Here is a 27,624-nt window from a genome sequence, read left to right on the forward strand (position 1 = left end):
TACTTCAGATGAATTTCACCAAGGTTATTAACTTAGGAAAAAAAAAAAATCTCTATTCGAAAAGTCAGTCAGTTTGTAGTTTCATTATAAAATAAAGGTAGTATTTCCTCAGTAGAAGGTGTGTTCTGCTGCCTCCAAACCCTTTGGAAGACAAATAAATATACATTAAGTAAAATGCCACGTTTAACCAGCACAGCAAAGCTTGAGCTCCTGTGCCCCATTGGGAGGTAGGCTAAATTAACTCAGTCTTGGTACTGTACTAACTACATTCTCACACTTCCTGATGGCTTTAAGCTCAAGCAAAAAAACCCCTCATATGCCTTATCTGTTCCTACTAAAAGTGTAGGTTAAGTGGTCTTTGGCACGACATAAAGTCAGACTGGTTGTGTACAGGCAGGAAGAACAAGTGAATTGTTACAGTGAGCCAGCTAATGTGTTTAAGATGTGACTATAAAGGTGGCAACAGAGAGAGTTCTACCTCAGTGTTACAGATATTTTAAGAAAACATAAACACTTTTATTTAATGAAAATGTGACTGGGGTCAAAAGAACATGATATTTTGTGGAAAAAAACTATTTTATATACAAAATAAAATGCTGAAGTGGTCAAAAACCTAAAATACACAGCTTTAGAATATTTACGTGAGAACATCTTTGACTGAGTTGGCATTGACTTCTAAATGGGGTATAATTTTACATATTTGCAAAACATTGTCATCTACCTACTGGATAAAGGAAACATTAAGAGAGAGGTACGGTTACAGTGTCACTGAAAAAGATACTTTTAAATATTATCCAAGAACAAAGATAATAAAAAATATATAAAAATTAAAGATCATTAGATATTTTATTACCTATTGCCTAAAACGTGAATATTAATAATGTGTAACATTTTGTATATAAACATTATCTAGGGTTTCTTGATAAGGAGACTTGAAGTTATTATGTACTTTCCATTATAAAGTAGGTTTGAGTTGTCAATTACTAAGGCTGTCAGATTTTCTGCAAATTGGTATTATCAGTGACAAATCTGTACAGGAAGGAGGTAATTCCAACACAGAGATATCATTCTTTTACCCTGAAACTAATTTAAATGATAATTTCTATCTATCCAAATATAAGATTCTAGGTTACTTCCTAATAGCAGTAGTGGCTTTAATATCACTTTTGGCTAGTTCATCAGCACAATTATATAACATTGCTCACACTTTTAATGATCCAGAAGTTCCCTTTTAGTTCTATAAGGAAAATGTAGTGAGGACAAGTTAAGAAATCTCAGTCTGCACATTCTTATCAGCTTATAGGCAAAGCTTTTCAATCCTGATAGAAAATTGTACTCAAAAATCATGAAAACAAATACATCATAAAGCACATGGAGTTATTGGTAGCTGATTTTATTAGTCTTGTTAGCACATAATTTCAGCAGTTTTATAAAAAGAATCTCTTTCTTCACCTACATAGAAATATTTTTTATACTCCTTGCCCAAAGGAAAAATATTGCTGCTCCAAAAGCATGATCCTAGTTTTTATGCTATTCTATTTTGCTTAATTTCCATAGAAATTCTCTCTAGAGAACTGAGATCAAAAAGCCTTAAGCACACAGGGGAGCTATGGCAGCATAATAACTAATCCACAACAGCTGAACCACTGCACGCATTGGTTACTGAGTACTATTAACACATCATAGTAAATAAGGTCAATAAACTTATCTTAAACTATGTGAGAAAGGAAACATGTTTCTACAGGAACATGAGTAGACCACAGAAGTGCTCTGTTACAGTTGCTCAGCTGTTAGGTGCTTCCAGAATAAACTATTAGAATTTGATCATCTTTCATTCCTATAAACAAAAAATGGCTAATAGGTTTATGGCAAATAAAATAGGAAAGGTTAAAAGATCTAATATATAGCCATGCTACAGACACTAGGAATGGTGGAGAAAGCCTATGCCCTCACACATGTGCCAGGTCATTTGCTAATTCTTTGGTAAATTTGCACCCACTGAGTGCATATGAGCATAACTTTTTTGTGCAGAAGTCAGCCATCCCTCTTTAAATAACTAAGGAAACTGGGTTTTGCTTATCTGGCTGATTTTCCACCAAAGCTTATTATATAAAGTTCATATTTTCTACCTTGCGCTGAGGGGCTAAACCTCCTAATGACTGGTGGTGATAAGCAGTCAGAGTGTGTAACATTTTGAACTGCTCCACACAGAGTCATTCAGGAACATCTGCCTATGCTGCTGCTTCTAGAAGAGGAACACACTTGCTTCCCTTTGACATTTTTTTCCCCTGAAGGAATAAAAAAGGTTCATGAGTGCATTTTACCAGCAATTAACTTTTCCTTGCATCAGCACTCTCCTCTTTTGTTGACTCATGGTATCCAACACATACACACAAAATTCTTGCCAAGCTGCTTGATTTTTTTTTTTTTTAACTAACAATCTACTTGACCAGGAATAATGCAATTTTAAAATGTGGTTCTTACAACAAGCCTCCCAAATTCACAATATAAAGTCAGATGAACCCCTAGGGAAAAAAATAAAGGATTTGAAGGTAAAAAAAATATTCCTCCATTGGTATTCAGGAATTTGTCTCTAAGAAGGAAACAGAAATGTTTTGTGGTTTAGGTGGCTCTCTGATCACCAGGTAATGTCATCTTCCCAGTTATTCATATTAGATTTGATTCCAGAACTGCAGTCCAGAACAGTAGATTTGGTTTGAGCCCCATGGGCAGAGGTTTCAAAAGAAGCCTGAATAACATGGATATCTGCAGCATATCTAGTTCCTGCCAGCACTATCCAAACCGCCTCATCATTGAAAGTTGATCAACTTTCCTCAACACTCATCTGGAGTCCATTTGCATTTCTCATCCTATTTCAAATAAAAAGGACTGTCCTAAGAATCCATAAGCGCACGAAAATACTGCAGTAGCCAGTGGTTGTTAGAAATCCACAGCTTGAGGCACCAGGGAGTGAAACCCAAAGTGTCTTATAAAAATCACCATGCACTTTAATTCCACATTATGCTCTACAAAGAACAGGCAAGCAGAAAACACCACTCCAAGAGTCCAGAGTTTGATGGAGAAGTTTAAAATTAATTACTAGTACAAAATCATACATGCTGCTACAATCATATGAATATATTGACTTCAAAATAAATGGGCTACAAAAAAACCCAGCAGTTTGCTGCTCAAAGCAAACAAAACATTACTTTTGCTGCTAAAGCCAAAAATGTGCAGAACAGAAAAATGCATGACTGAAGGTATGAAAACTTCCTATATTCTACTTTTCCAAAAGCAGAAATACCAGGGCAGTAGAAGGGGAGCAGCTGTCAAAATCTCTGGGTCCAGATTACCTGCGGAGACTCCCTGCACCAACCAATGCCTTACAACTTAATCACCACTACATGCAACAAGGGAAATCTCACCCAGTTTGGTTCCTGTTGATACCTTTGCACCCCCCTGCTTTGCCTTTGAGAGTAGGAGGAGAACACTACTGACTATGCAACAAAGAAACAGAATGGAAGTCAAGATCTGTATCCTACACCTAATTTACACATTTTGTATTCATCTCACCTGGCACAAGGCTGAGTGGATGAGTAATGAGATCATCAATGAAAATTTAAAGTCACAGAGACAGGAAGCTTCAGCTGAGCAACAACAAACAGCATTATTGCATACTAGCTTAGAAACAAGAAAGGAAAGCACTATGGGCCATTTAAACTTATGAGGGATTTTATTATTATCATCATCCCGACTGCAATATAGCCAAGAAAACAGTGATTTGAAAGGGAACTCTCAAAGTTTCTAGGTCAAAAATGATTACAATAAATTTTCCATATAGCCATTTTTCAGCTTATCTAGTGTCACATTTTGCTTCTTACTGTTTACTATTGGTTCAGATTTAGTCTACCCAGAACTCAGCAGGGAAAGCATATGATTTAAATTCCAGTTCTACCGTGAGTTCTCTATAAGTGCAGTGTTATTGCAGAGAAAATTGGTTCTTAAAGACCATATTCCAAAACAGAATGATTTGCTTTTCAGAGATATTTTTTTGAGCTCCAGGTAAAAATCATATTTGTTTCAGATGGCTGAAAAGTGTCTAGAGGAGAAATGCTATTAAAAGTAAAGAAATGAACTCTCTCACATTTTAATAGCAGAAATTTAGCAAAAAATATTTAAAAAAACCCACTGCAACAAAATTTTTCAACACAGGCAAAAAGGATCATATTGTGTACAAAGCCTATTTAAAAAAGATAGAAACAAAGTACCTGTAAAGCAAGTATTGATATAGTACAATGAATATATTATAGCAAGTATATGTGTATTGACAAGTAGCCCTTGTGTATGTATTGATGGACACGATGTACTTTATTCACATACAGTTACCATGAGATGAGAATGATGGCACTGTAACTAGTAAGCCATTCTAACTTGAACATCTGAATTACTTCCTTTGTTTGTTCGACCCGTATTTTTTCAGTGTTTTTTCATTGTTAAAACGCCTCTATCAATTGTAGCGAGGTTACAGGACATGTAAACGCTGTGTTAGTAAACAAGAGTAGCAATTAGGGTTTTCTTGCTGACAAAGATACATAAGACTATATTAAAAGGTAACTGTCATCTCCTACATATTTTCTCTTATTTCTTAACATGGTCTGGAAAATATAGTGTAGCTCAGTATTTGACCAAAAGTTTAAGTACAATATACTACGTAATGTAGTCCTGCCTCCTCTCTAGCTCCTACCTTTTACGAACGTCATTTGAAGTATCGCTACTAAGGCACATCAGGAACAATTAACTGCGAGTCAAAATACTATTGAACTGTAGTACCTCGCTTCAGCTACAGCTTTGCAACAATATTACTCGTGACCCTATAAAATGCAAATTACTTGCCGTCTTCGTAATTCTAGGGAAAAAAAGAATACACCGTCAATCCCTCCGAACAGCTCAGGGGCAAATCCCGTGTCTTCGCAGAGCTGGAGCTCTTCTCGTTATGGTCTCACGGTAATTAGAGCAGTTAACTGCGAGGCGTCCATCGTCTGCCACAAAGGCAGCCCCCAAGGCTGGGCTGCACCCCCGCTGGGAAATGCTTGGAAGGAAGTTTGAGCACACTGATGTTCTCAGTAGCCGCCCTAAGAGAGGGGACCCGTTTCCCTTTCCCTCCTGTCAGACAGGGGCCATCAGGGGAGACAGTTTTGAGCCACCCCAACCGCCCCGGCCAGGGCAGCCTCACCTCCCTGGGAAGGCTGCAGCAGCGAGACTTACCTTAGTCAGCTGGGCGATCTTCTTGCACATTTTCACGTGCATTTCCCGATTGCGTTCCTCTGCCGAGCTGCTGCGAGAGGCTTTAGATCCATTGCAAGTCCCGGGCTGATGAATGTTGTTTATGCCAGAGGCCATTAGGCTTGAATTTTAATCAGGTCTGTGTGCACGCTCCGGGTAGCGCGATCCCGTCCCCGCTGCTCGCCGCCCCCGGCGCTGGAGGAACTTCAGCCCCAAGCAGGGCACGCTCCTGCCGCCGCCGCTCTCCCTTCTCTGCAGATGTCCCAGTCCTTCAGCAAAACACCCAGGCGAGCAGGCAGAGAACAACACGTGCAAACATCCTGATTGGGATTTTTTTTTTCCCTCCCCTTCTCTTCAAATGGTTGAGCTTCCGCCAGGAGAAGATGCCAGCGGCTGGGTGCTACAAATTCCCCAGCGGAGACGCTGAGCCAGCCATACGGGCAGCAGCACAGGCATTGCCGGGGATCTGTTAGAGCAGAGATCGCCTGAAGATTAAATCATGCTGCCTTCTTGGCCTGCCAGAGCACTGCAGAAGTCATCAGAGAAGGCAGTGCTGGCACATTTCATAAGATCTGTTATTTTGGCAGTGCTCTCTTATGTCTGGGTGGACCATTAAGTGATGAAGAAAACCTTTGCTCAGTTTTTGCTCCCACACTGAAAAAAAAGAATGGAGCCAAGAGGCACGCGAGAACAGCTGAGCCCTGGAGCTGTGTCCAGGATCCAGTTTGCCGGCTTTATCCAAAGAGACTCAGTTCCCCTCAGTTACACTAAATGCAATGGAAAGGTGCCTGAAGAAAACTGACAATGTTGCAGGTCTTTTTTTTTTTTTTAAATGTTCACATTGTTTCAAAGAGACCAAGTCTGTACATGTAAAATAAATAAAAGGATAGAAAAGGCAGAAAAAAGGGCAACAAGAAAAAAGGCAAGCTATTAAGATAATGGGATTTTAAAAAAGGCGGCTTCGGTAAACTGTTACGTGAGAATAAATCTGTTAGTGAACACGTTTAAACAAGTCTAGAAGGGAAAGAGGAAGGAGAAGGCCAAGCAGGGTGAATTCAGAGAGGTGGAGAAAAGGAAAAGTGAGAAAGAACAGGTAAGAGAAGCCAAGAGCTGCTCAACACCCCTTTGATGTGTCACTAGCCAGTACTGAAGACCCCTGGGAGCAGGCCAAGGGCTCCACATCAGCTCACGCTGGCCTGCAGCCAGAGGGACCCGTGAGCCTGCTCCTTCCCCCTGCCCCATGCAGCTAAGGCAGCTTTCCAGTCTCACCTCGTGGCAGTACTTGCCATCCTTCTCGAGCAAGAAGCTTCCACTTTGCTAATGGTGAGTGAAAAAAAGAGCTTCCTGAGGACTATCAGAATTGGGAAGGAGGATTATGTGGTGTTGGCTAAGGGCATGATAAAAGGAAAATGGGAAAGCCTTGATGAGGGCAAGGAGAGATAAAGCACTTTTAAGAATAACACAAAAGAAAAAGATCAGGGCAGAAGTAGAATGCCTACAGGCAGCGGGGAGAAGAAAGAAGACCTTGGGACAGGGAAACCAAACCCTTGAATTGCTGGGAGAAAAGGTGAGACTGTAAATATCCAGAGGCAGAAAGAATCTTCACTCCAGGAATGAGAGGAAATGAGGACTGGGAAATGCAGTGTAGAAAGGAAAATGAACACAGTTGCTGGGAGATTCTAGACAGGCAGAAAAAGTTTAGCCCAGATAGAACATTAGTAAGAAAAGGTAAGAAACAGATCCCTGCACAAAGGAACGCCAAGGTACAATTTCTTCACTCTCTGACATAAATGTCCAAGATGCTGCTGGAACTTCTGTGACTAGGGCACAGGCACATGGCATTGTCAGTTACATGATATCTGATAAGACACTTAATTTTAACTCAGTTAATATGGTTATATCTTCTCTACACAGTCATCAATTTGAGAAAAAAGTGTAGAATATATGTAAAATTTTGATTAAATTGACAAGCTTATTAGGACAATCAACAGAATAGCAAGAGCTGGAGCAATATCCTAGCCTTGCTTCCTAGGGAAATAAAGGAACAAAACTAAGTGAAAATAGAAAGCACATTAAAGAAAATGCAAAATGCTTTAATAGTATTTACAGTAAGTGACCTGTGTTATCGCTCTACCACATGGACAGTAACATGTCACCAAATGTGGAAGGCTTATACTCTTTTACTTCTATATGATTGTTCAGATGAACAGCAGAGGACACCCTGGACCTGGAATCACAGGTGAACAGAGACTTGAGACCCTGCATGAGCACAGGCAGAGCAGAGGAGCACAAATCATCAGGTACAGTGTAAATGGAATAAACCACTGAGATATTTTGGTACAAGATGGTGCTTTAGCAGAACATAATTTGTCACTTGCATACACACAATAAGGTATTTTGAGTCCAGACAAGACTTTTCAGACAATACTTCAAACACTGGAAAAGTTTCAGTCAGATCTAATGCACCAGACAATGCAACCGCAGAACACAAATTCACAGATGACTCAAGTTCATTAGTCCCATTACTCAAAAAACTCCATTTCAATAACAGAATTTCAGCAGATAATGCCAGAGCATTTCAATGAGCATTTAACATCTTTTATTTATTTATTTATTTATTTATTTATCTATTTATTATTATTTCTCACTGATCTAGGGATTGCCTATAAATAAGATGACAAAGCAAGGACATCACAAACTATAATATAAACATATAGTACACAAATGAGAGGTTTGTGAGAATCATATGGAACATATAGGTGGATTACAAAATGTTTGTAAATTTGGGGCAGTATACAGGAAAGACAGTTTAAAATAAAAATTAAAAGTTTAAACAGAAAATACATACACTTCTGTTTAAATTATTATTGCTGCACTAGTAGATTGATTTCCACTGACATTCACTTCTGTCCCAGAGTAACTTTTTGACCACAGAATAGAGAATTCTGGACCTTTTTTTTCCTTCTTAGAGGGGAAAAAAAAAAAGGAAGTAAGGATAAAAAAATGTAGTCAGAAGACTTGTAAGAGTTATCCTGCCCACCTAATTCACTATCTAACTTCCAATAAAACTTGGTTTGGTATTGAATATAAGAAAAATGACAAGTATAAAGTGCTACCACTGGTACATCCTGGGTAATTACCTATATTTTTTATAATTATACATCATCATGATGGCTAGGCTTCGCGAATGAAGACTTGAGAGGGGCTCTACCCACGCTTGCTACAAGCGCGCTGATGGCTAAAAAGGCCAATGTGAGATAGAGAAGTCCGGTTGCAGAAGGTACAGCAGAAAGACTCCCCAGGTGATATCGACAAGACGCGATTCTTTCTGCGTTGTCTTTTCTCCTCGAGAGTGATCCTGCGTGTGTTCTCCAAAGCAGCAGCAGCGTTATAGATGGTGTGTCTCCAGGCCTCCCAATTGGAGGCCAGAGTAGACCAATGGTGGTGATCAATATGGCCAAGGCTGAGGGATTGTTTCAGGCAGTCCTTGTATCTCCTCTTCGGGGCTCCTCTCTTGCGGCAGCCAGTGGCAAGTTCCCCATACAGCATAATCTTAGGGAGGTGGTAGTCCTGCATCCTGGAGACGTGAGTTATACATTAAAAAAAAAAAAATATATATAACTACTTTATAATTTTATACCGATTATTTATATATTTATACTACTTTATAAATTTTATACCGATTTCCTCATTGACTGAACACAGTAACTATTCAAAAACGTATGTACAATTTTCTATCTGATTTACATATATGCAAGTTTTGGAGTAATGTGTTGAAGAGAACCTCTGTTTACTACTGCATAACGATGGCCTAATTACAGATGAAACATTACTGTGCTTACATTTTAAATATGGAAACTGGAACCAACCAAATGCATCCTATACAAAAGCCCTTGAACACCTAATAAATGGGCTAGCAACATCTTCCATTTCTTGTAACCTGTTTTTTATGCAGTGATCTATATCTAATATTACCACGAAGTTACTGCCATGGAGCAAGCTTGGCTTACCCAGTGCCACTGTATTTGCTCACATAACAGGACTGACAAAGGAAAGAGAAGGGATTTAGGACAATGAGTCAGAAGTAGACTATAGCAGATAAGGTCACTACTTCCAAGGACAAGTAAAAAACCTTTATTTAGTAGAGTGCAGTTCCCTCCAGAGCCTAGAGCACCATCCAAGGTTCTGAGTTTCATCATTCTCCTTTTCAGATAGAACTGTGAAACCCACAAGCCATAACCTCTGGGCCTGCATTGGTGGAGAGAGCCTTGCTCCTCTAGTCAGTCATTATATCCGTCCCTCAGGAAGTAACCGGCCCTTCCTGAGCCCAGAGAGTTAGCTCAGCAAAGGACTGAAAGCCCAGGGCTGAGCTGGAAGGGTGTTCCTGGCCCATGGGGAAGGGCTGTGGCTGGAGGCCCAGGTGAGGTTGGTCAGGGCCCATTAAGGTTGATTAGTGCAGTCAAGACATTGAAACGTAAGCTGTAAAAACTATGACAGCAATGCTTCCATCAGTTGAACAAGGTATCTGGTATCACAAAGAGATGGCCAGCATCTGTGATCCTACTTCAGCATATTATTTACCTACACATTAAATGTCAATTATACTGGGAATCTTTTATTTCCACTGTTGCCTAAAAAGCTGTGGAGGAAAAAAAAAAGACTCTGGCCAAATTAGGTAGGAGGTAAGATAAAGAGAGTTGGTCCTGTAATGAGTCCTTGGGCTTAGAGGAATACATACCATGTGTACCCATTCGAACACAGGTTCTGTGATTTTATAATGATGTCCATCCAATCCCAATTCATCCACTCCCCCCCCCGCCCCCTTCCCGGTTCTGCCCTGTTCTGCCCCCAGACACGCCCTTCAGGAACTGAGTCTGGGGGTGTTTAGGACCCCTTCTTCCTCATCTTCATCTTCTTCGCAGCATGTGTAGTCCTTGGAGTTCCTCCAGATTCTGGGCTTGAAAGTCACTGTGTCTGTGGTATCTTCTGGTCCAGGCCTTAGGACGTTTTTCTACAATTCTACCTTGAAAAGAAGACTAAACACACTTAACGGAATTTTAGGGGGATTGATAAGGAATGTGGGGTAGTAGGGTTGGGCATGTGTAAACACTATGTTAAGGGATATAATACAGCTATGTTAAAATCTACATTCACTACACAACTACTTATAAAATCTACAAAAATTAAAAAATCAAAAACTCCAAGGCAACACTACCTATAAATACAAAGCCCAGCAGAAATACTTAAAGCAGCTGGAAGAAATAAATCTCACATCCTAGGTGAAATCCAACTTAAGGGTCTATAAGGTATTCAACAGGAAAGATCCTCATCTGTAGACCTGAGATGCAGGCAGGTACAAATGGGCTGGTAAACATATGTGAATCAAAAATAATTCAGTTAATACAAAATACAAACGAGTCACCCTTAAAAGCAGGTATCTGTTTTAAACATACACAGATGTATGGCAGTATAATATGTTAGGAGAAAACCCTCTGCCTCATGTTTAAATTATTTTAAAATTTATTTTTATCTAGAAAATATAATAATTTGTCTCCTGCTGCTGCCCTCCATTTTTCACATCCAGCTCTTATATCCCATAATCCTTGACACCATTGTAAGGAAAAAATAATTCTATTAGTTCGTTGATGAAAATCTGCTTCTTAAAGAAAACACTGGGAAAACTTAGATCTGAAACAAGACTGACCCCTAGTGTTCTTCTATTTTATTTATTTTTATTTCTTTTTAGGAAAAAAGATGACCCTTCTTCGGCATGGGTCCTGCCTATTTGACCTACTGCCATTTGAGGGTTTGTTACCTGTCCTTACTAAATAGCTTTCATCACTTGAGGTAATCAGACACCTTAGTTTTTTTTAAAGGCCAAACATACATGGACAACAAACAACTTAAGTTCCTACTGTCCACAGCTTCTTTACACATTTTTGAACACTATCTATAACTGTACTTAATATATTCTCAGAACGTTTCCCCTCAGCTAATCACCCGTAGCCTTGCTTCTCATTAAAAGCGTCATTAAATGCTCTTTATACATTCTGTAACCAGTAGCACAGCTCTGGAGTTTGAGCTTAGTTATCTTTCCTGTTTTAATGAGATTCAGAATTTATTACTAGTCTCAAGTTAAAGGATTTCTGGGGGAAAAACCCATCATGTTCACAACAAATGCTTGAAAATTTTGGAAAAAAATTTCCACTAGAAAGCGATTCAGTCTGGAAGGAGTCCAAACAGACATTCCAACAAGTCAGCTATCCATACTATCCATCTTTTTAGCCCTCCTCACAGCATATACACACAGAAGGTTGTTTCAATTATTTTTTCTTACTGACATCGGCTGAGCCTTCTCGGGTTGATGCCCCACATGCTCCTGTGTAAGGCTCCTGTTGACAAAATGCGACTGAACTCATCTTTGCAGATGCTCCCGTCCGGAGAGGACTTTGGGAGAGCGGCTGAGGGCAGTACCACGGCTTGTCAGGCTTATTTAACTGGGGCGAGTCCAGAGAAAGGCAGTGAAGCTGGTGAAGGGTCTGGAGCACAAGTCCTGTGAGGAGCAGCTGAGGGAGCTGGGGGCGTTCAGCCTGGGGGAGGCTCTCTACAACTCCCTGCGGGAGGCTGTAGCCAGGTGGGGCTCGGCCTCTTCTCCCACCTAAAAAGTGACAAGAGAACATAGTCTTAAGCTACTCCAGGGGAGGTTTAGTTCGGACATTCGGAAGAATGGGTGATTAGATACTGGAATGGGCTGCTCACGGAGGTAGTGGAATCACCGTCCGTGGAGGTGCTTTAGGAAAGACTGGACGTGGCACCGAGTGCCACGGTCTAACTGGCACGATGGACGTTGGTCGCAGGTCGGACTAGATGATCTCGAGTCTCTTTCCCAGCCCGACTGCCCCCGTGTGTGTGTGAAAATGGCGCCGCTCCTCCTCCCCTGCTCCCCCCCCGCCGCCATCTCCCGCCTCCCCCGCCGCCATCTCCCACCCCCCCTCCCCCTCCGCCAGCGGCGCGGCCTCGCCTCCAGCGCGCGGCCACGAGCGCGCGCGCCTGTGCGCGTCCGCGTTTCTCGCGAGATCGGGAGCGGCTCCCGCGCCTGGTTTGAAGAGCCCCGCGCGCGGGCGCCGCGGCCGTTGGGTGTGAGGGGCTGGGACGGGGCAGGGGCTGGGCCGGGACAGGGACACCGCCATGGTCACGAGAAAGAAGCTCCTGCAGGTCAGGGAGGCCTTCCAGCTGGCCCAGAAGCCTCGCCAGAGCCACGCGAAGCTCGTGGTGGCTCTGAAGGCCACCTATGCTCAGGTACGTCTGCCCTGCGGCGGTCCGGGGCCGGGGGGAGCCGAGGGCGCTCCGCGGCTGCTCCCTTGGAGGCGTGGGGGGCCTCCTCCGCAGTGCTCCCCTAAAGCTGAAGCCTGTACGCCTAAGGAGAGCCCCGCCACTTAAGAAAAACGGAATAACCCCTCAACCCCCAATCCTCACAAAAAAAACCTCACCCAAACCAAGCCGCTCAATTATTCTATTATTCAACTGCTCAATTATTCTATTATTCAACTGCGAGCTGGCTTCCGCGATCGCGGCTGTGAGAACTGCCCGCGGCAGGAACTGATGGTGTTTGGGTACCCGAGATGTGGATGTGGCACAGGGTGGTAATAGATGGGGGGTGTCGATTGCCACCCTGAAACCTGTCAGCAGGTAAATGTAAACTGCAGGGTGAAGCCCAGAGATCGGGACGTGCCCGCTGTGCACTTAAAGCAAAATCCTCGGTGAGGAGTGCACGACAGCGGGTGTGCCCTGACTGCTGGCTGCAGCCCTTTAAAAATTTAAGCGGAAGCCGTCAGTTATAAGCACATTTATTTTATTTTTCTGGGGTACAGCTTTTGGAAGATGAACGGGGCAGTTATCTTTTGTTGTGGTTTGATTTTTTTTTTCCCCCTCCCCTAGTTGGATGATAAAGAAGACTTTCATGAAAAATTCATTCATTGCCTCAAGTATGCTATGATAATCTACAGTCGGGAACCAGCAGTGGAGCAAGTGATGAATTTTGTGGCTACATTTGTTACTTCGTTCTATCAGACCGAGAAAGAAGATGATAGTGAGGAGGGAGAAGAAGATAATTTACTTCTGAATTATGTGTTTAAATTTCTGCTTGAGGTACATTAATGTTTATTATTAAATCTTTAACATAATAGACAAACTTCCTGCAGTAGGGAAAATTTGGTGGTGCTCGAGATGATACTTACAAACTAGAAGTTAGAAAGTGAAAGCAAGGCAAAGATAGTGCTATATGAGTAACACTACCTCTACTCCCCCAATCCTAAAAAACCTACCACACCGCACACAGTAACCCAACAACTGGATTTCAAAAGTTAGGCTTTTGAGCAAATGTGAACTGTTCTCTTATTTGGCTGTCAGATGTCTCACTGTAGGCTTTACTATAGGTGCATTTATAAGCATGAAATTGGGGAAGTGGTGTGGAAACGAATTTATACTGTGTCTTTGATAACAACAAATATTAAAAGACCTTCCGTACAAGTAGGCTGACATGTGTTAATTACTTTCTGCTTACTGGAAGTGTAACACAGAAAAATCAATGGTTCTAATAGCATGAACATAGAAATAAAAAATTAAGAAATGTGAGAAGTAGAAATGTATTTAAGAAAACTACATTTTCTTAAACTAATGTTTTGTCGTGGAAAGATTGCTGATCAGGCCAGGTTCACCAGTTATCATTGCTAACGTCTTTTTTTTCTGCTAATGTTTATGGAGGCAGAGCAGTAGGTTGGCTAATGCACTGCAGGTTGTATGGAGTGGTAAACATGCTGCTTCCTTTGTGAAGGAAGTGCTGATTTTCTAGAGCCACTCTTACAGGCAATGGGCAACAATTTTTTTTCCAGTTCTGTGATTTTTTCCCTTATTAAAAATAAACAGGAAAAGCTTTTGAAACGTAGAAGTGCATATTTAATTTACTGTATAAAATATTAGCTACTTACATGTGTGTATTAAGAGCTTTATGATAGAACTGAGAAAAGTGTGATTGTAAGAATACTTTTTTTTCTTTCTTTTCCTAAGTCTCACAATGCGAACAGCCATGCAGTTAGGTTTCGAACATGTCAGCTTGTTAGTAAGATTTTGGGAAATATGCCAGAAAATGCCCAGATTGATGATGACCTATTTGATAAAATTAATGAAGTTATGCTGATTAGAATTAAAGATAAATTTTCAAACGTGAGAATTCAGGCTGTCTTGGCCCTGGCGAGACTTCAAGATCCTAAGGATGAAAACTGTCCTGTTGTTAATAGTAAGTACTAATGGTCTTTTTCTTTTCTCTAAGAACGTTTGTTTAGTTACATTACTTTAAAGCATGTTTAAGCTTTTTTGTTTTTTAAGCATCACTTAAATGAATGTTAGAGAGTATTCTTGTAATAATTCATAAACTGTGGAACTCTTTGCCAGAGGAGGTTGTACGTGCAAGAGTTGTATCCATTCAGGGGGGAAAAGACAACTGCTTGAAGGAGATATTTTCTAGACAATCATATTGGGCTTTGACTGCTCTGTGAACTAAATGTAGAAGTAGAATGGTGAAAATCATGTCTTCAGTTCTTGCCCTTTATAGACCCTTTGGTACTATTAATTGAACTGAATTAGTACAAAAACTCTAAGAAACAGTAAAGATGGGAAAGAAAAACTATTATTGTCTTGAATTATGATCACTTTCAGTAAGAGATCAGCAGCTCTGCAGCACAGGTGTCTTGATGCTGTGTGTGGGTTTCTTTGTATATTCTTGACTAAGCTTCTTCTACTTCTGTTGCCTCCAGGTAGACTGAGTGTAGGTTTGTAGCAGCATAGCTGTTATGTAAATTGTGCTCCCATTAAACTTTACATACTGTCTTTTGTGACAAGTTAGTTAGTTGAGGTTTTCTGTTATTAAGGTACCTTCTTTGAAATTTTATTTTCTAAGTGTTTTTTTATAGGTTTCTTATTTAGGAGTACCTAAATTTCATAGTCAATCATTGTGTCACAGAGCAAGATGAATTCATACATACTCTGAGTAAATTAATTTTATAGTAGCTTTTAATTTTGAAGAAGGGTCAAGAATATAATAAAAATTGCATGGGGGATTTACTGTATGAGTTTTGGTAGGCTTAGTGGAGGTTGCAGTTTTCTATTTATAAGAAAATTTGAGCATCTGCCTCAAAGATGCTCAGGAGAAATCTTAAAGAGCCAACATTTAGAAACTTCTTCCCTAGTAAATGACAAAATGGTTATTTATGGGTGGGATCTAGAGTAGCTTTTTTTTTTTTTTAGTTATTAACTGAGGTTCCTACTTATTATTGCAAACATTATTTCTTTTGAGATCATAGCTCAGCACATAATTGCCCTAAAATCTTGGGGTTGTGACCCTGAACTGTTTCCTAAATTATCAGCTCTGCCGGGGCAGGAGAGAGGTTTTAATAACAGCTGCTATCTTTTGTTTGTTTTGTCAGTATTTTCTGTTTTTCTGTAATGTTTCAAACTCTTATGAAAACATTATTATGACTATTTTATTTTCAGTTTACAGCATATTGCTTGAAAATGATTCAAACTCAGAAGTGAGACGTGCAGTGCTCTCATGTATTGCTCCCTCAGCAAGGACTTTGCCAGTAATTGTGGGCCGCACGATGGATGTAAAGGAAGCTGTCAGGAAGCTGGCGTATGAGGTAAATTGGATCACTTAACATTAATTTCAAAGGCTGACTTAATAAAAGATTTAAAACCTTTTTCTGTATTTCACTGGTTAAACACTAAGAACAGTTAGATAACTTATTTTCATTTACTAAAATTTGAAGGGGGAGTGATCTGAGTTTTCTAGTTAAAACCCCTGAACCTGACTGCAGAACTTTCTTGATAGAAATTACTTTTGTGATGGAACTCGCCTCTCAAGGATCAGGCAGTAAAAGTATAAATTATGTATGCAATCTGTTGTTTTCCATCTATGCTTTTTGTGATGTTTATGAAACAAATTTTCTGTTATTGCAAAATAGATATTAAGTAAAGATAAGGTCACAGCAGTAGTAAAAAAATTACGTATTTTTGCTATTCCAGTTTTGAGAGGTATCAACTATTACTTGTTTACATGTAGAGTAAAGGCAGGAAGGTGTGCTAACCTGTCTGTTTCTTGTGCAGGCATCTTAGGCAAGATTTTGAAACAAAATGTTCAACTTTTTCACACAGAGCCATCTTCTGCTCTTTCTTAACTTAGGTTATGTTTTTTAACTGAATCTGTGTTATTAGGATTTACATATTTCAGTAATTTATTGCAGGTATTTATTACTCTTGGTGCTTTAAATAGAGAGGGTAGTTTTTATGTCCAGGTGTTGCATTCAAACAGAGCTGACAAGCTTCTAAGCTATGTGTTAACATTATTTTATTTTACATTTTCTTTCATGCACGAGGATCAACTTGTTAATGTATTGTTACATTGCTGATGGTATAGGTATTACAGACTGTTATTGACAGGATTTCTGTGGGTGGGTAAAAGCGAGAATATTCAACCAACTCAATGGATTGAGTTGTTATCATTCATAGAAATGTATTTTTGTGTCTTAATTCTTTTTAAGGTTTTGGCAGAAAAAGTTCACATGAGAGCTCTGTCAATAGCACAGAGAGTAAAACTGTTGCAACAAGGACTTAATGACAGATCTGGTAGGAGATCATCTTTTTTAACATATTGATACGAATGTTTGAGAGAATACTTTCTAATCTTTTGGGGCAATTTATGTGGAAGCTGTGATGGCAATAATAGGAGCTCAAAGGGAGTAGTGAGATACCAGGAAATGTTTGAGCACATGAAATCTGTTTGCTGCTTTGGTTTTTCAGTCCCCTTAGAGTGGACAAACCAGAAAAGGATTGCACTTTTAAAAAACCTGAAAGCCACTGAGCTTTAAAATAGGACAAAATGCTATTAAAATTAAAAAGCAATGTAATTAAATATAGAAATGGAAAAATGTAATTAATTTGATGTATTTGGAAGCTTTTCATTATAGATATTTTTGTAACTAATACATTAAAGAATTTAAATGTGAACATCAATATGTCTTCTGTGTGCTTTCAGACAAAGCTCAGCTGGTTAGTTTTTCCTTTAACTAGCTTGAATTTTCTTTTAATGACTCTTCGGTTGACCCTTACGCATTTCATCATGAAGCAGTTTTATTCTTTTTAATGTCTTTTGTATTGTATTATTATTCAGAATGTACCTATAATTGGGTGTGATGATGTTGTTGCCAAAAGATCAAAGGCCACGAGCATCTGAGAGAGACAATTTTGGCCTGCCTACATAGAACAAATTGCAGCAGGAGCAATTATATAGATGAACTTCACAGTAAAAGCTGCCAGTTTTGCTAAATGCTGATGTGTAATCCACATACTTTGTTTGGGAAGTCTGTACTAAGCCCTCCTGAATTTTACTCTGAGAAAGTTACTTGCTGAGTGATGTGCTGCTTGGGAATGGTAAGAATTATGATCTGTGTGGATGTTCACTTAGAAAACAAGACTGTGTTCATTAGTAACTAGACCTCCTCAAAGTGTGTCATGCATGCGTGTGTTTTTGTTGATCTACCTTTCTTTTTGTTGGCTAGTTGGAGAACGTGTTAGTAAGTTCTTGATGGGAAAGGGAGAGAGAGTCAGCTGAGTGCTTTCTTACGCTATATACACCTACACTGGGAGCCCCTGGTGGTGAAGTGGTTAAATCACAGCACTGTGAACGCTGAGACCCAGGTTCCAGTCCTGGTCAGGGCCCCTCCCCGGGCAGATGGAGCTCGTTAGCCCTGTAAGGCAATCCATCTACGTCCTGAGGACCTCGCTGCCACCGTCCAAGCGTGCTTGGCCCTGGCAGATGAACCTCAGGATTAAAGGGTGGGCCCAGTTCCGCGCACACTGTGTCTCACCTAAAAAATCCAATGCGCAGGCTGGAAGGTGTAAAAACCTTCCCCGGTTCTTCGTTCGCGAAGAGACTGGCCAGTAGTGTACACCTACACTTAAGAAGAAGCTCTCATTCTGTATGTTCGAGTTAGCACTTTGCCCACCTACTCTGAATTGTTCTGTAGTAGTCTTACAAAGTTTGCCATGTTCTGTTTTTGCAGTCCAGCACTTAAAAACCTAGTTATGACTTAATATTTCTTATCAATATATTAGTTTGCTGTTTGGCCTAAGTAGTTGCTGGTTGCCACCCCACTCAGTAATGCTTGGTTTTGACAGATAGTTCTTTTTCCTAAGATGAATGTGTTTCTGTTTTAGTAATCTTTCCGAACCGGGGAGGAAGCTACCTGCACTGATTTTTCCTGTGATCCTTCATTTGTCAGGAACAAGGACTTGTTGTATTCCCTAAAAGAGAAAGTACAGCCTTTCTACATGACCTGTTTTTCTGTGACGCTGAGGTGTTCAACCTTAAAAAAGTGCCGCCTTTTATGATCCAGGACAGATACTTTCTGTGTTAGTGTCAGTCTCTTTCTTGGGATGATTCTGCATCCCAGCTATTGAGGACTTGCTCTTTTTGTTGACATGTAGAATCACTGGGAAAAACATCTGCCAGGGTATGTAGTTTGACTGATGTAATGGATATCACATGCTCTTTGCTGGGTAAAATGGAGTTATGTTCCAAATTGGCTATTCCGTATTACAACTATTGCACGTCCTATAAGCTTTGAATATATATGTATATAAGCTTTGAATATAGGTGTTACATATAAGGGAAAGATGAATCTTGTCAGTGTGTGTGGGCTTTGTTTCCTTTATGTTGGATATTGTCTTTTAAAAGATTGTTGGAACATACTTGTGTTGTTCCCAAGTTATGTTTTTACTTCCACCAGACTATTAGCCTTTCAACTTCCCTGCTTAAGTCTGTGTGAGCGTGGTAGTGGTGTGTATTCCAGATGTTCCCATAAATACTTTTTGCCTTGATTAAATAGTATTTTATTGATCCGGGAACTATTTTTACCTTGTGACAGTGGGGAGGACGGAGTTAAACTATCATTATGTAAATTTCATAATTTGTTTGCATGATTGAATTAGTGCAAGAATCCTATGTCAATTCAGTTGTAATATCCTGCCTCCAAAAGTGGCCAATTCCTGAAACAGAACAAGTTTATAACAATACTTACTTAGAATATTTGGGACTGGAGCATTTCTCCTACCAGGATAGGCTGAGAGAGCTGGGCCTCTTCGGCCTGGAGAAAACTGAGAGCAGTGTCTATCAGTATCTGAAGGGAGGGTGCCAAGAGGATGGAGCCAGACTCTTCTAAGTAGTGCCAAGCAATAGGACAAGAGGCAATGGGCAGAAACTGGTGCACAGGAAATTGCACCTGAACATGAGGAAGAACTTCTTTACTGTCCGGGTGACCAAGTGCTGGAACAGATTGCCCAGAGAGGTTGTGGAGTCTCCCTCACTGGAGATATTCAGGAACCATGTGGGGTGCAATCCTGTGCAATGTGCTCTGGGATGACTCTGCTTGTACAGGGAGGTTCGACCAAATGACTCACTGTGGTCCCTTCCAGCCTGACCCATTTGATGGTTCTGTTTCTGTGAATATTTCCTTGTTCTACAAGAGTTTGTGGGTTTTCTGAGTTGAGGTGCTGTCTTTAGGTGATAGAGTTAGTTCCCCGTGAGGGAAAATTATGTTGCCCAAAAATGTGTGTGCTGTAGATAGTTCTTGTTAACCTCTTGGGCTTTTTCTTTTTTTAAGCTAATGTTACATTCAACTGTATAATAACTTCTTGGCAAAAGGACTTCTGTAGAACATTGTTTTGTGAAAATATGTTGAAAACTTCATATTTTTTGATCTTTTATGTTTTAAACTGTTTAAATTCCTGTATTATTAGATGCTGTTAAGGAGGTAATGAGGAAGCTACTTCAAGTCTGGTTACAATTCACTGAAGGAGATGTTTTAGAATTGCTTCATCGACTGGATGTAGAAAACTGCCCAGAAGTGGCCATCCAAGTACTAAATGCTCTGTTTTCATTATCTCCACTTCATGGTGTTGTTCAGAACTGTAAAAACCTTGACAACAGGTATGCAGAGCAGTTTCCTTTTCCAAAAGATGAATATTTTGCATAAAAATGTAAAAGATTATATCTAAATAGAGAGCAGAGTAACTAGTGGCTGTGATGTCTCCCTGGTGTTGGTATGCTTAAGTGTTTTGGATATGCTTCTTTTCTTAAAAAAAGATCCGTTTCACCAGATGGGAATGATTGTGCCCAGATAAGCAGGAGGAAAAAAAAAGGGAAAAATATATTTGACTTCTCATTTCCAGAATACCCCAAAAAACACACTCTTAAATTCTAAAGTAGGCAGTAAATTAATTAGTTAAAAAAGCTTCTATATGAGTAACAACTTAGAGTCTTTGTTTTATTTTCTGTACATCTTAACCGTAAAGGCAGTGCTCCAATTTACACCCACAACTCTGATTTCCTCTCTTCATTTAGTATGGAATACTGAAAAGCTCCTTTTTTTCCTTTCTTCCTCTCAGTAATGTCTTCTGGTCTTTCTCCCACATTTCCTACTCCTCTTTGACTTCTCTGTATGTTTTTTGCTGAGCTAAGAGGCAGCACGATTTGGGAGTGGTTCAGTAATCCATGAACTGTTTGGAGAATCAATCAGAATGGAATTACTGGACTTGTGTGTCAGTCTTGTTTTGGAGGTATTTTACTTTTTTAAGAGCTTGACAGAATTTACTGTCTTAGTCCTCTTTTCCTGTGTTAATGTTTGGTAGAATTTGACTGAGTTTCTAAGTGTTGAAGAAGATAGTGTGATGAATATAAAGCATGAAGCAAAAATGAATAGGGGAAGAAAACTAGAAATTTAGGTTGTAGGAAATTGCTAAAGGGGGCAAAAAGGTGTGAGAAGAAATGTCTTGAGTTAATTGAGGCAATGAGAGTGGAATGAACAGTGGTAGGAATCTAGTGTCAGATGATAAAATTAAATGACAAGTTGTCACTGATTAAAAAATGATAACAAAATCTTACTCTGTGCTTTGGGAGTAAATGCATAATATCATATGAAGTGTCTTGCATTCTAGTAGTAGCGTGACAGATGTTTTCAAAGCAGTAGGTGCTATATGTGTTGCACTCCAAAGCTATAGATGTGGGCCTGTTTGCCTTTAAAAGGATCAGTAATGATGAAGTAACTTTCTTACAGCCTCTGAAAGTGTGCCGATGTCTTAAGAGATTCAGAGGAGAACTTACATATAGTTATGGGCTTCTCGGCCTGACTTTGATCCTGCACAAAATGAGGCTTCCATTCTGAAAAACTAGGCTGTGTGAGAATTTAAAGTTGTAGGTCTGTTAGACTATTGACAATTTGAGAAGTTAAATTATTCAGCTTGTAATGAGGTTATTTAATTTATGGAAAATATTAGGGTTGTTCTTGTATGTTGTTCCTGACTATAGCTTGAATGATGCAGTATTAGTAGGATAAATGCTTAGATTTTTGGAGTTCTGTGATTTCTGTTTGTTAAATATACTTATAAATAAAGACCTCTCAGATTAATGAGAAGCCATCAGTTTTCATCCACATGTTGCATAGGTTTGTTTGTTTTGTATGTGAGGGACCTAAAACAAACCTAAAATTGTTGTTGATAGTTTGCCAGTAAAATGGGATTCAAGAGAGTGAAAAGTACCACTGCAGTGATACTGTCCTTTCTGTTTTGAGGTAGAATTAATACACAGCTCTGCATCTGAAAACAAAGATTAATTGCCGTGCTTGGCATGGAAAAGACTGAATCTAAAAAGGAACAGGGGTCCTGTGACTGGTAAATGGAGGATGAGCTTAGAGATATGCTGAGAAGCACTTGTATTACTTTTTGCATTTGACATGTTTGCTACTCAAGTATTGTGTGAAGGCCCTGTATTAAGAAGGGAAGAAGCAATTCATAGACAGAAGCTGAAAACTATTTTAATGCAGTTGTTGCATTTTTGCAGATAAATGGTGTTCAGTTTTCCAGACTTGTACAGTGATAAAAACTTTTCCTAGAGGTAAAGTACTGGGGTGGTTGCTCTAGGAGGTCTGAAAGGTTGAGCAGAATGTTTATGCAAACTAATATGAACAGCCTTGAGTTAAAATACTGAGAAGGGCAATGCAGTAAGAGGTTTGGGAAACTCTGTGTCCTCACTTGAGAAAGGAAGTTTTTTGTCAATCTGTAAGTAGTTCTGTGGGAAATACATTTTGACAGGATTTTATTTTCATCTTAGGAAGTAATCTTTATTTCTAATTTTCTAATATTTCTGGACATTTGTTGTCTTTGACTCTAGCTTATTTATTTCTTTGTGTTTGCTGATTTTTGTTTAGAAAGCTGATTCCACTGGAAGACTTAACAGCTGAGAATGTGTTACATTGGAGAAGTCTTTGTGAATATCTAAAATCAAAAGGTAAAGAAGGTGAAGACTTACTAGAGGAAATTTTGCCAGAACCAGCTATATATGCAGATTATTTATTAAGGTACGTTGCATTTGAAAATCTTTTGCCACTAAAACTGATTTTTTTTTTTTTAAGCAGAGAATATTTCTTTCATTCAAACTGTTCAGGTGTCCTCCAAACCCAAGTGCATGCTTGAACAGTGGTTTTAATTTTTCTTCCCTTTTTTAAAAAGACTTTTGGGAGGATTTACTTCCTTTAAACAAACCATGTAGACAGCAAATTTATAGGCTAAAAACAATGTTTGGAATGCCCTTTCTCCTGAATTATCAGCAAGATGGGACTGTTAGATCAATAGCACATAATTCTGTGCTATTTAAGATAATAAAATGATTATTCTGGAATATGCAGCTATCCTTAGTGTATGTGTTATTATCAAGGTCACTGTGTGTTGGCAGAAAGATTTTTAGGGACTGCAGAAACTGATACTTTTTTCCTTGTAATTTGTGAAAATAAAGTAAAATTTGGTTGCTGTCTCCAGAAGTAGTTTTGTAATTGAAACCTCCCTTCTTTTTTGCCTGCTCAGGCAGGAATGCTTCCCAAAAACTTAACGTTTGAAGGCAGTGACAGACGGCTACATGAGGCAGTTACAGAACATTTATTTCATTTAGGGGTGCGGGGGGGTGGAAGTGAACGTTCTGTTAAGTCAGTCTTTTTCCCAAAGTGAAGGATGGGAATTTTTTTTTCTTGGTGAGATTCTTTAGTCTTAACATAAATTTCAAACAGAATTCACATATGTGAGCATGGAGGATGCTGAGAAGTCTTAACTGAGGTATTGTACTTGTGAAATGTAGAGTGAAGCTTCCTGAAATGCTTATAAATTGTATCTGCTGAAAAATGCATTGTATCAATAGACGTTTCCAATTAAAATATGTGTATTCTTTTCTCACTTCACTGAGTGTAGTATACTAGTGGTACTTACAGAAATCATTGCTACTTTTCAGTGGGGAATGTGTTAATATGTTTCATAAATATTTAATAAATGAAGCATCTGTGCTTCCTTAATTTTGAAATGTGTATCCAGTCTGGTGGGTGTAAATTCATTCATAATAATTTAAGTCCGTAAAATATTTGTTCTCCAAAAAATTTATTATTTGAGAGAGAACATTTGTTCTCTTTCCATCTGGTCTTACTCAAAATGCCTTCAGTTACCTTCATCTTCAGGGTGAGGCTGAGTAAGGTTAATTACTTAGGAAAAAATGCAGGATTGCAAGCTGCCTCTAAGTATTTTGGTGTTACCTGGTGCAGGTGACGTTACTTTTAAGTGATCAGAAACACTTATTTTCGTTCCAGATGTCCTAACTCTTTAGGACAGAAGGATTAGAAGAAACTTTTAAAAATTGCTAAAAATAATGAGCTGTTGCTGAAAAGTATCCATAAAGCTGGGGTAGGAAAAAGCATCTTTTTCTTAGCTGATATCAATATTTGAAATATATTTTGATATGTTCTATTTATTACTGAATTTTCTATCTATATTATATGTTTCACTCTAGGTTTTCTGAACATGCATAACTCATTGATAGATAGAATTTTGATAAGAGAACAATAATTCTAGAAAAATAAAGAAATGGAACAAACTGATTATTCTTTGCATGCTGTGTGGCTGAGTGTATATGATAACAGATTGTTCTTCTAGGATGACATATTTGATCATGTACACTTTCATGATTTTCTTGTATTTGGTCTTGCAGGCAAATATAACACTTCTAAACTTTTAACAAAGAACACAATATATAAATACACAGAAAAAAAAAATGGTACATTTATACCTTTATTCCTAAGATGCTGCCTTATGCATTAATACAGAATTGAAATCATACGTACAAGCATAACTTGTAATTTTATGTTTTTTACTGTTTAACATTGACAAAAGGATTTTTTTTTAATGAAGTACCTTATTTTTAAACTGTGAATTATTTGGTATAAATAGCTTTCTGAAAATAATAATCTAGGAAAAGAACACAAACAATAATTTTTAAGGTTTGTAACTAACGTAACCACTTGTTTATACAGGGCAAGAAAGTGGTGGGATTTTTTTGGGGAGGGAGTGTTTTTGGGTATTTGGTTTTGATTTGTTTGGGGTGATGTTTTTTTAAAATTTTTTACTGTCCAACAGTGATTCTGAATGTAAGTATATCTATTCTGTTTGGGTTCAGTTATCTTCAAAATATGCCAGTTCTTACTGAAGAACAAAAAGAAGACTTTAATTGTTTTGAAAACCTGATGACAAAAGAATTTATAGGCCAGCAACTGATTCTTATCATTGGCTGCATGGATACCATGGAAGAGGGAGGAAGGTAAACTTAAATATTGAAGCTGTGTTATTAAGCTTATGACACTCATGCCTGTGTACAGGTGTAGAACCTCTGGGAAATTAACCTGATCAGTCAGACAAAATACAGTTCTAATGCTAGCTGGAAAAAAAGGCACAGTCTATCTAAAGGAATTGGTCCCAAAAGTGTCTGCTTACTTTAATGGAAAAGTAAGTTTTAATGCAGATTCGACATTGTTTGTGGAGAACAAATTCAGTTGTTTTCATAAAGTGTTCCTGAGATTATGAAGTTACAAGACTGTTTATTTGGAGCATAGTGTATAAAAAATTAAAGGAGAAAAATGGATTACTTTTCAACAGATGACTTGTAGCAAGTAGCCTGTTTGTTTCCTACGTTTGTAAGCTGTACTCTGCTAAGGGCTAAAAGGTCTTAGATGCCATGCTAAATTGGGCTATGTTAACTGAGTTATTTCTATCATTTGAACAGCCTTTTGGTGTGAAGTAAGAAGAGTGAATAAATTTGGAAATTCGTACCATCACAGGCATTTTGTGAAAAATTGCAGTTATGATAGTATAAACACAGCAATAATTCCAGACTCTCAGTGGAATGCATATATGTGTGCCAGATTGGCAGAATAGTTTAGCTGGTAATTCTTTTTGAGTTTTCAGACAGATAATTGCTATGAAAGCCTTTTACAGTATTGATTCTGACTGTTTTCTGCTGGAATGATTTATCTTTGGACAGTAGTGACACCTGATTAAAAAATTCAACATTTTCTATCAAGAAAAATATGGTAAAATCAGGAAAAGACAAACATTGCTAAGCAAGAAAATATATTTAGCAGCTGATACAGCTATGGAGAAGTTTCATAATGTATTATGAAGTTTTCATCACACTAGCTTGAAGTTGATAAGATTAACTCATATCTTTTATTTTCTTGAATAAGCAAACATTGTTTGTGCTTTTTTTTATCTAATGCAGAAAGCACCTGTTAGATATTTTACAAAAGATTCTCATTCTACCTGCAACTTCAGCAGCACTTATACCTCTGCTTGTTGAAAGATTGCTCTGTATTGTTAAGGATGATGACACAAGGATTCAAATCGTAAGTAAAAGCTTATCGTGTTCTAGGCTCTGTCTTCCCATATATCAAACAGCTTTTATGAAGCATTGTAACAGGAATATTGGGAGCTAAAATATTTTAGCTTGGAAAAGTATTTATGTCTCCTTCCCTCTTGACTTTTTTTTTTAGCATAGCTGCATTTTGTGGTTGTCTAGAGATCTTTATCTTTAGAGATTTGACTGGTGTTGTAAATGTAATGCTCAAACTAGGAAAGTATTACGCTTAACAGCCTGCTCCATAATACTTTTTCCTATTTAGATCCCAAAGCATTTTGACTAAAATGTTCAAAGTGAGGATAATATAGATTTTCTGTTATCATATTTCTCTTCCCTCCTGGTAGCTCAGATAGGTGCTAAAAACCCATATAACAAAAGTATTTTATATAGTACTCTCTTTAAATGTAGTGCAATTATTTAAACTTGACTCTATAAAAAAGTGGACCCTTGATTTTACTCAAATATTTTAAATGAACCCAGGACTTGAAGACAGAGATCACTTCTGGAAAAACCTCAGGCCAGTGGGTAAATCTGGATAGAGGTTTGTTCCATTGTTACGATGGAAGAACTATGGTAATTGTAGCATTATGATACAACTGTAATGATAAATGTGTGCATTTCTAATGTCATTGTGAAATACCCTTATTTGATACATTGCATTGATTTGGTACAACTTGAGAGAAGGTTAAACCAGGGTGATCTGATACAAGATAAAACAAATTAAGACTATCTTGCCTTATTCAGTCTTTAGTTTTCCTCATGTTTCATCTCATTTGGTATTTACATAAAGGGACTGACTTTAAAGGAAGCCCCTAACCCACTAAAAACCTCTCAACCTAGTTCTGCTTCTAGTTCTGTGTGCATATTTGGCTTCAAATTAAGTAACTTATGTTGCTTCTTCTACTTCAAATGGTGGTTTATAGACCTTTAAATGATGGTGTTCTTAGTTGTATTTTGATTGATGAAAAGCCTTACTCTTGTTACCAGCAATTCCTTTGAAGCTTGTGTTCATCTCTAGAGGAGAGGGCTAGTGCCAGGAAACTGTTGGTGTAGGAACAACTGGACTTAATGGATAATGTGGTCTTCTCATTCTTTGCTTTCCCAACTGACTGGGAGAAAACACCAGACTTATGGTCACACTATGTATTGTCAAATTGAGGGTTTATTTGCAGGGAATATGAGCTGTTAAGAGAAACTGCACAGATGTTTCTCCTACTTTTTCAGAAGGGTAGTGTCTTAAATCTGGAGAAGTTAAATGCTTAGTATACGACATCTGAGCTGAAATTAATGGCACTAATACACTGTTTGTACCAACAGATTGCAGAAATTATATCAGAAGTTCGTGAGCCAATTGTTTCAGTCGAGCAGCCTGTTGATGCTGCTGAAATAAGAAGGAGGGAGCTTAAGGTAAGCTAGCTAATAAGAAAAATATTTTTTTAAGCTTATGCCTTCAGAGTTTTATATGGTAGGGTATTATTGACTAGTATCAATAGAGTGTTGTTGGCTAA

At 38.6% G+C, this 27,624-nt stretch overlaps 2 protein-coding genes across 6 annotated transcripts in view; one reads left to right on the forward strand and one right to left on the reverse strand.

Annotated features, from left to right (window-relative positions):
• Positions 1 to 6,007, reverse strand: part of FAM184B (family with sequence similarity 184 member B) — a 41,022-nt gene extending 35,015 nt beyond the window's left edge. For 3 of the 5 annotated variants that reach the window (XM_027891204.1, XM_027891202.1, XM_027891201.1), the window contains exon 1: positions 5,266 to 6,007. In XM_027891204.1, the coding sequence (XP_027747005.1) occupies positions 5,266 to 5,400 (135 nt within the window). In that variant the 5' untranslated portion in view covers positions 5,401 to 6,007. The remainder of the gene's footprint in view (positions 1 to 5,265) is intronic. The other 2 variants (XM_027891206.1, XM_027891205.1) reach the window with 1 other exon arrangement.
• Positions 6,008 to 12,469: 6,462 nt separating this feature from the next.
• NCAPG (non-SMC condensin I complex subunit G) overlaps positions 12,470 to 27,624 on the forward strand; it is a 28,454-nt gene continuing 13,299 nt past the window's right edge. Inside the window, exons 1-10 of the mRNA XM_027891251.1 lie at positions 12,470 to 12,582; positions 13,222 to 13,431; positions 14,350 to 14,578; positions 15,832 to 15,977; positions 16,878 to 16,962; positions 20,134 to 20,323; positions 22,599 to 22,748; positions 24,881 to 25,021; positions 25,979 to 26,102; positions 27,434 to 27,523. Coding sequence (XP_027747052.1) covers positions 12,472 to 12,582; positions 13,222 to 13,431; positions 14,350 to 14,578; positions 15,832 to 15,977; positions 16,878 to 16,962; positions 20,134 to 20,323; positions 22,599 to 22,748; positions 24,881 to 25,021; positions 25,979 to 26,102; positions 27,434 to 27,523 — 1,476 coding nt within the window. The 5' untranslated portion in view covers positions 12,470 to 12,471. The remainder of the gene's footprint in view (positions 12,583 to 13,221; positions 13,432 to 14,349; positions 14,579 to 15,831; positions 15,978 to 16,877; positions 16,963 to 20,133; positions 20,324 to 22,598; positions 22,749 to 24,880; positions 25,022 to 25,978; positions 26,103 to 27,433; positions 27,524 to 27,624) is intronic.

The sequence above is a fragment of the Empidonax traillii genome, unplaced genomic scaffold (assembly GCF_003031625.1).
Source record: "Empidonax traillii isolate 1590-97213 ecotype Southwest subspecies unplaced genomic scaffold, ASM303162v1 scaffold312:size2399984, whole genome shotgun sequence".
Classification (NCBI taxonomy): Eukaryota; Metazoa; Chordata; class Aves; order Passeriformes; family Tyrannidae; genus Empidonax; species Empidonax traillii.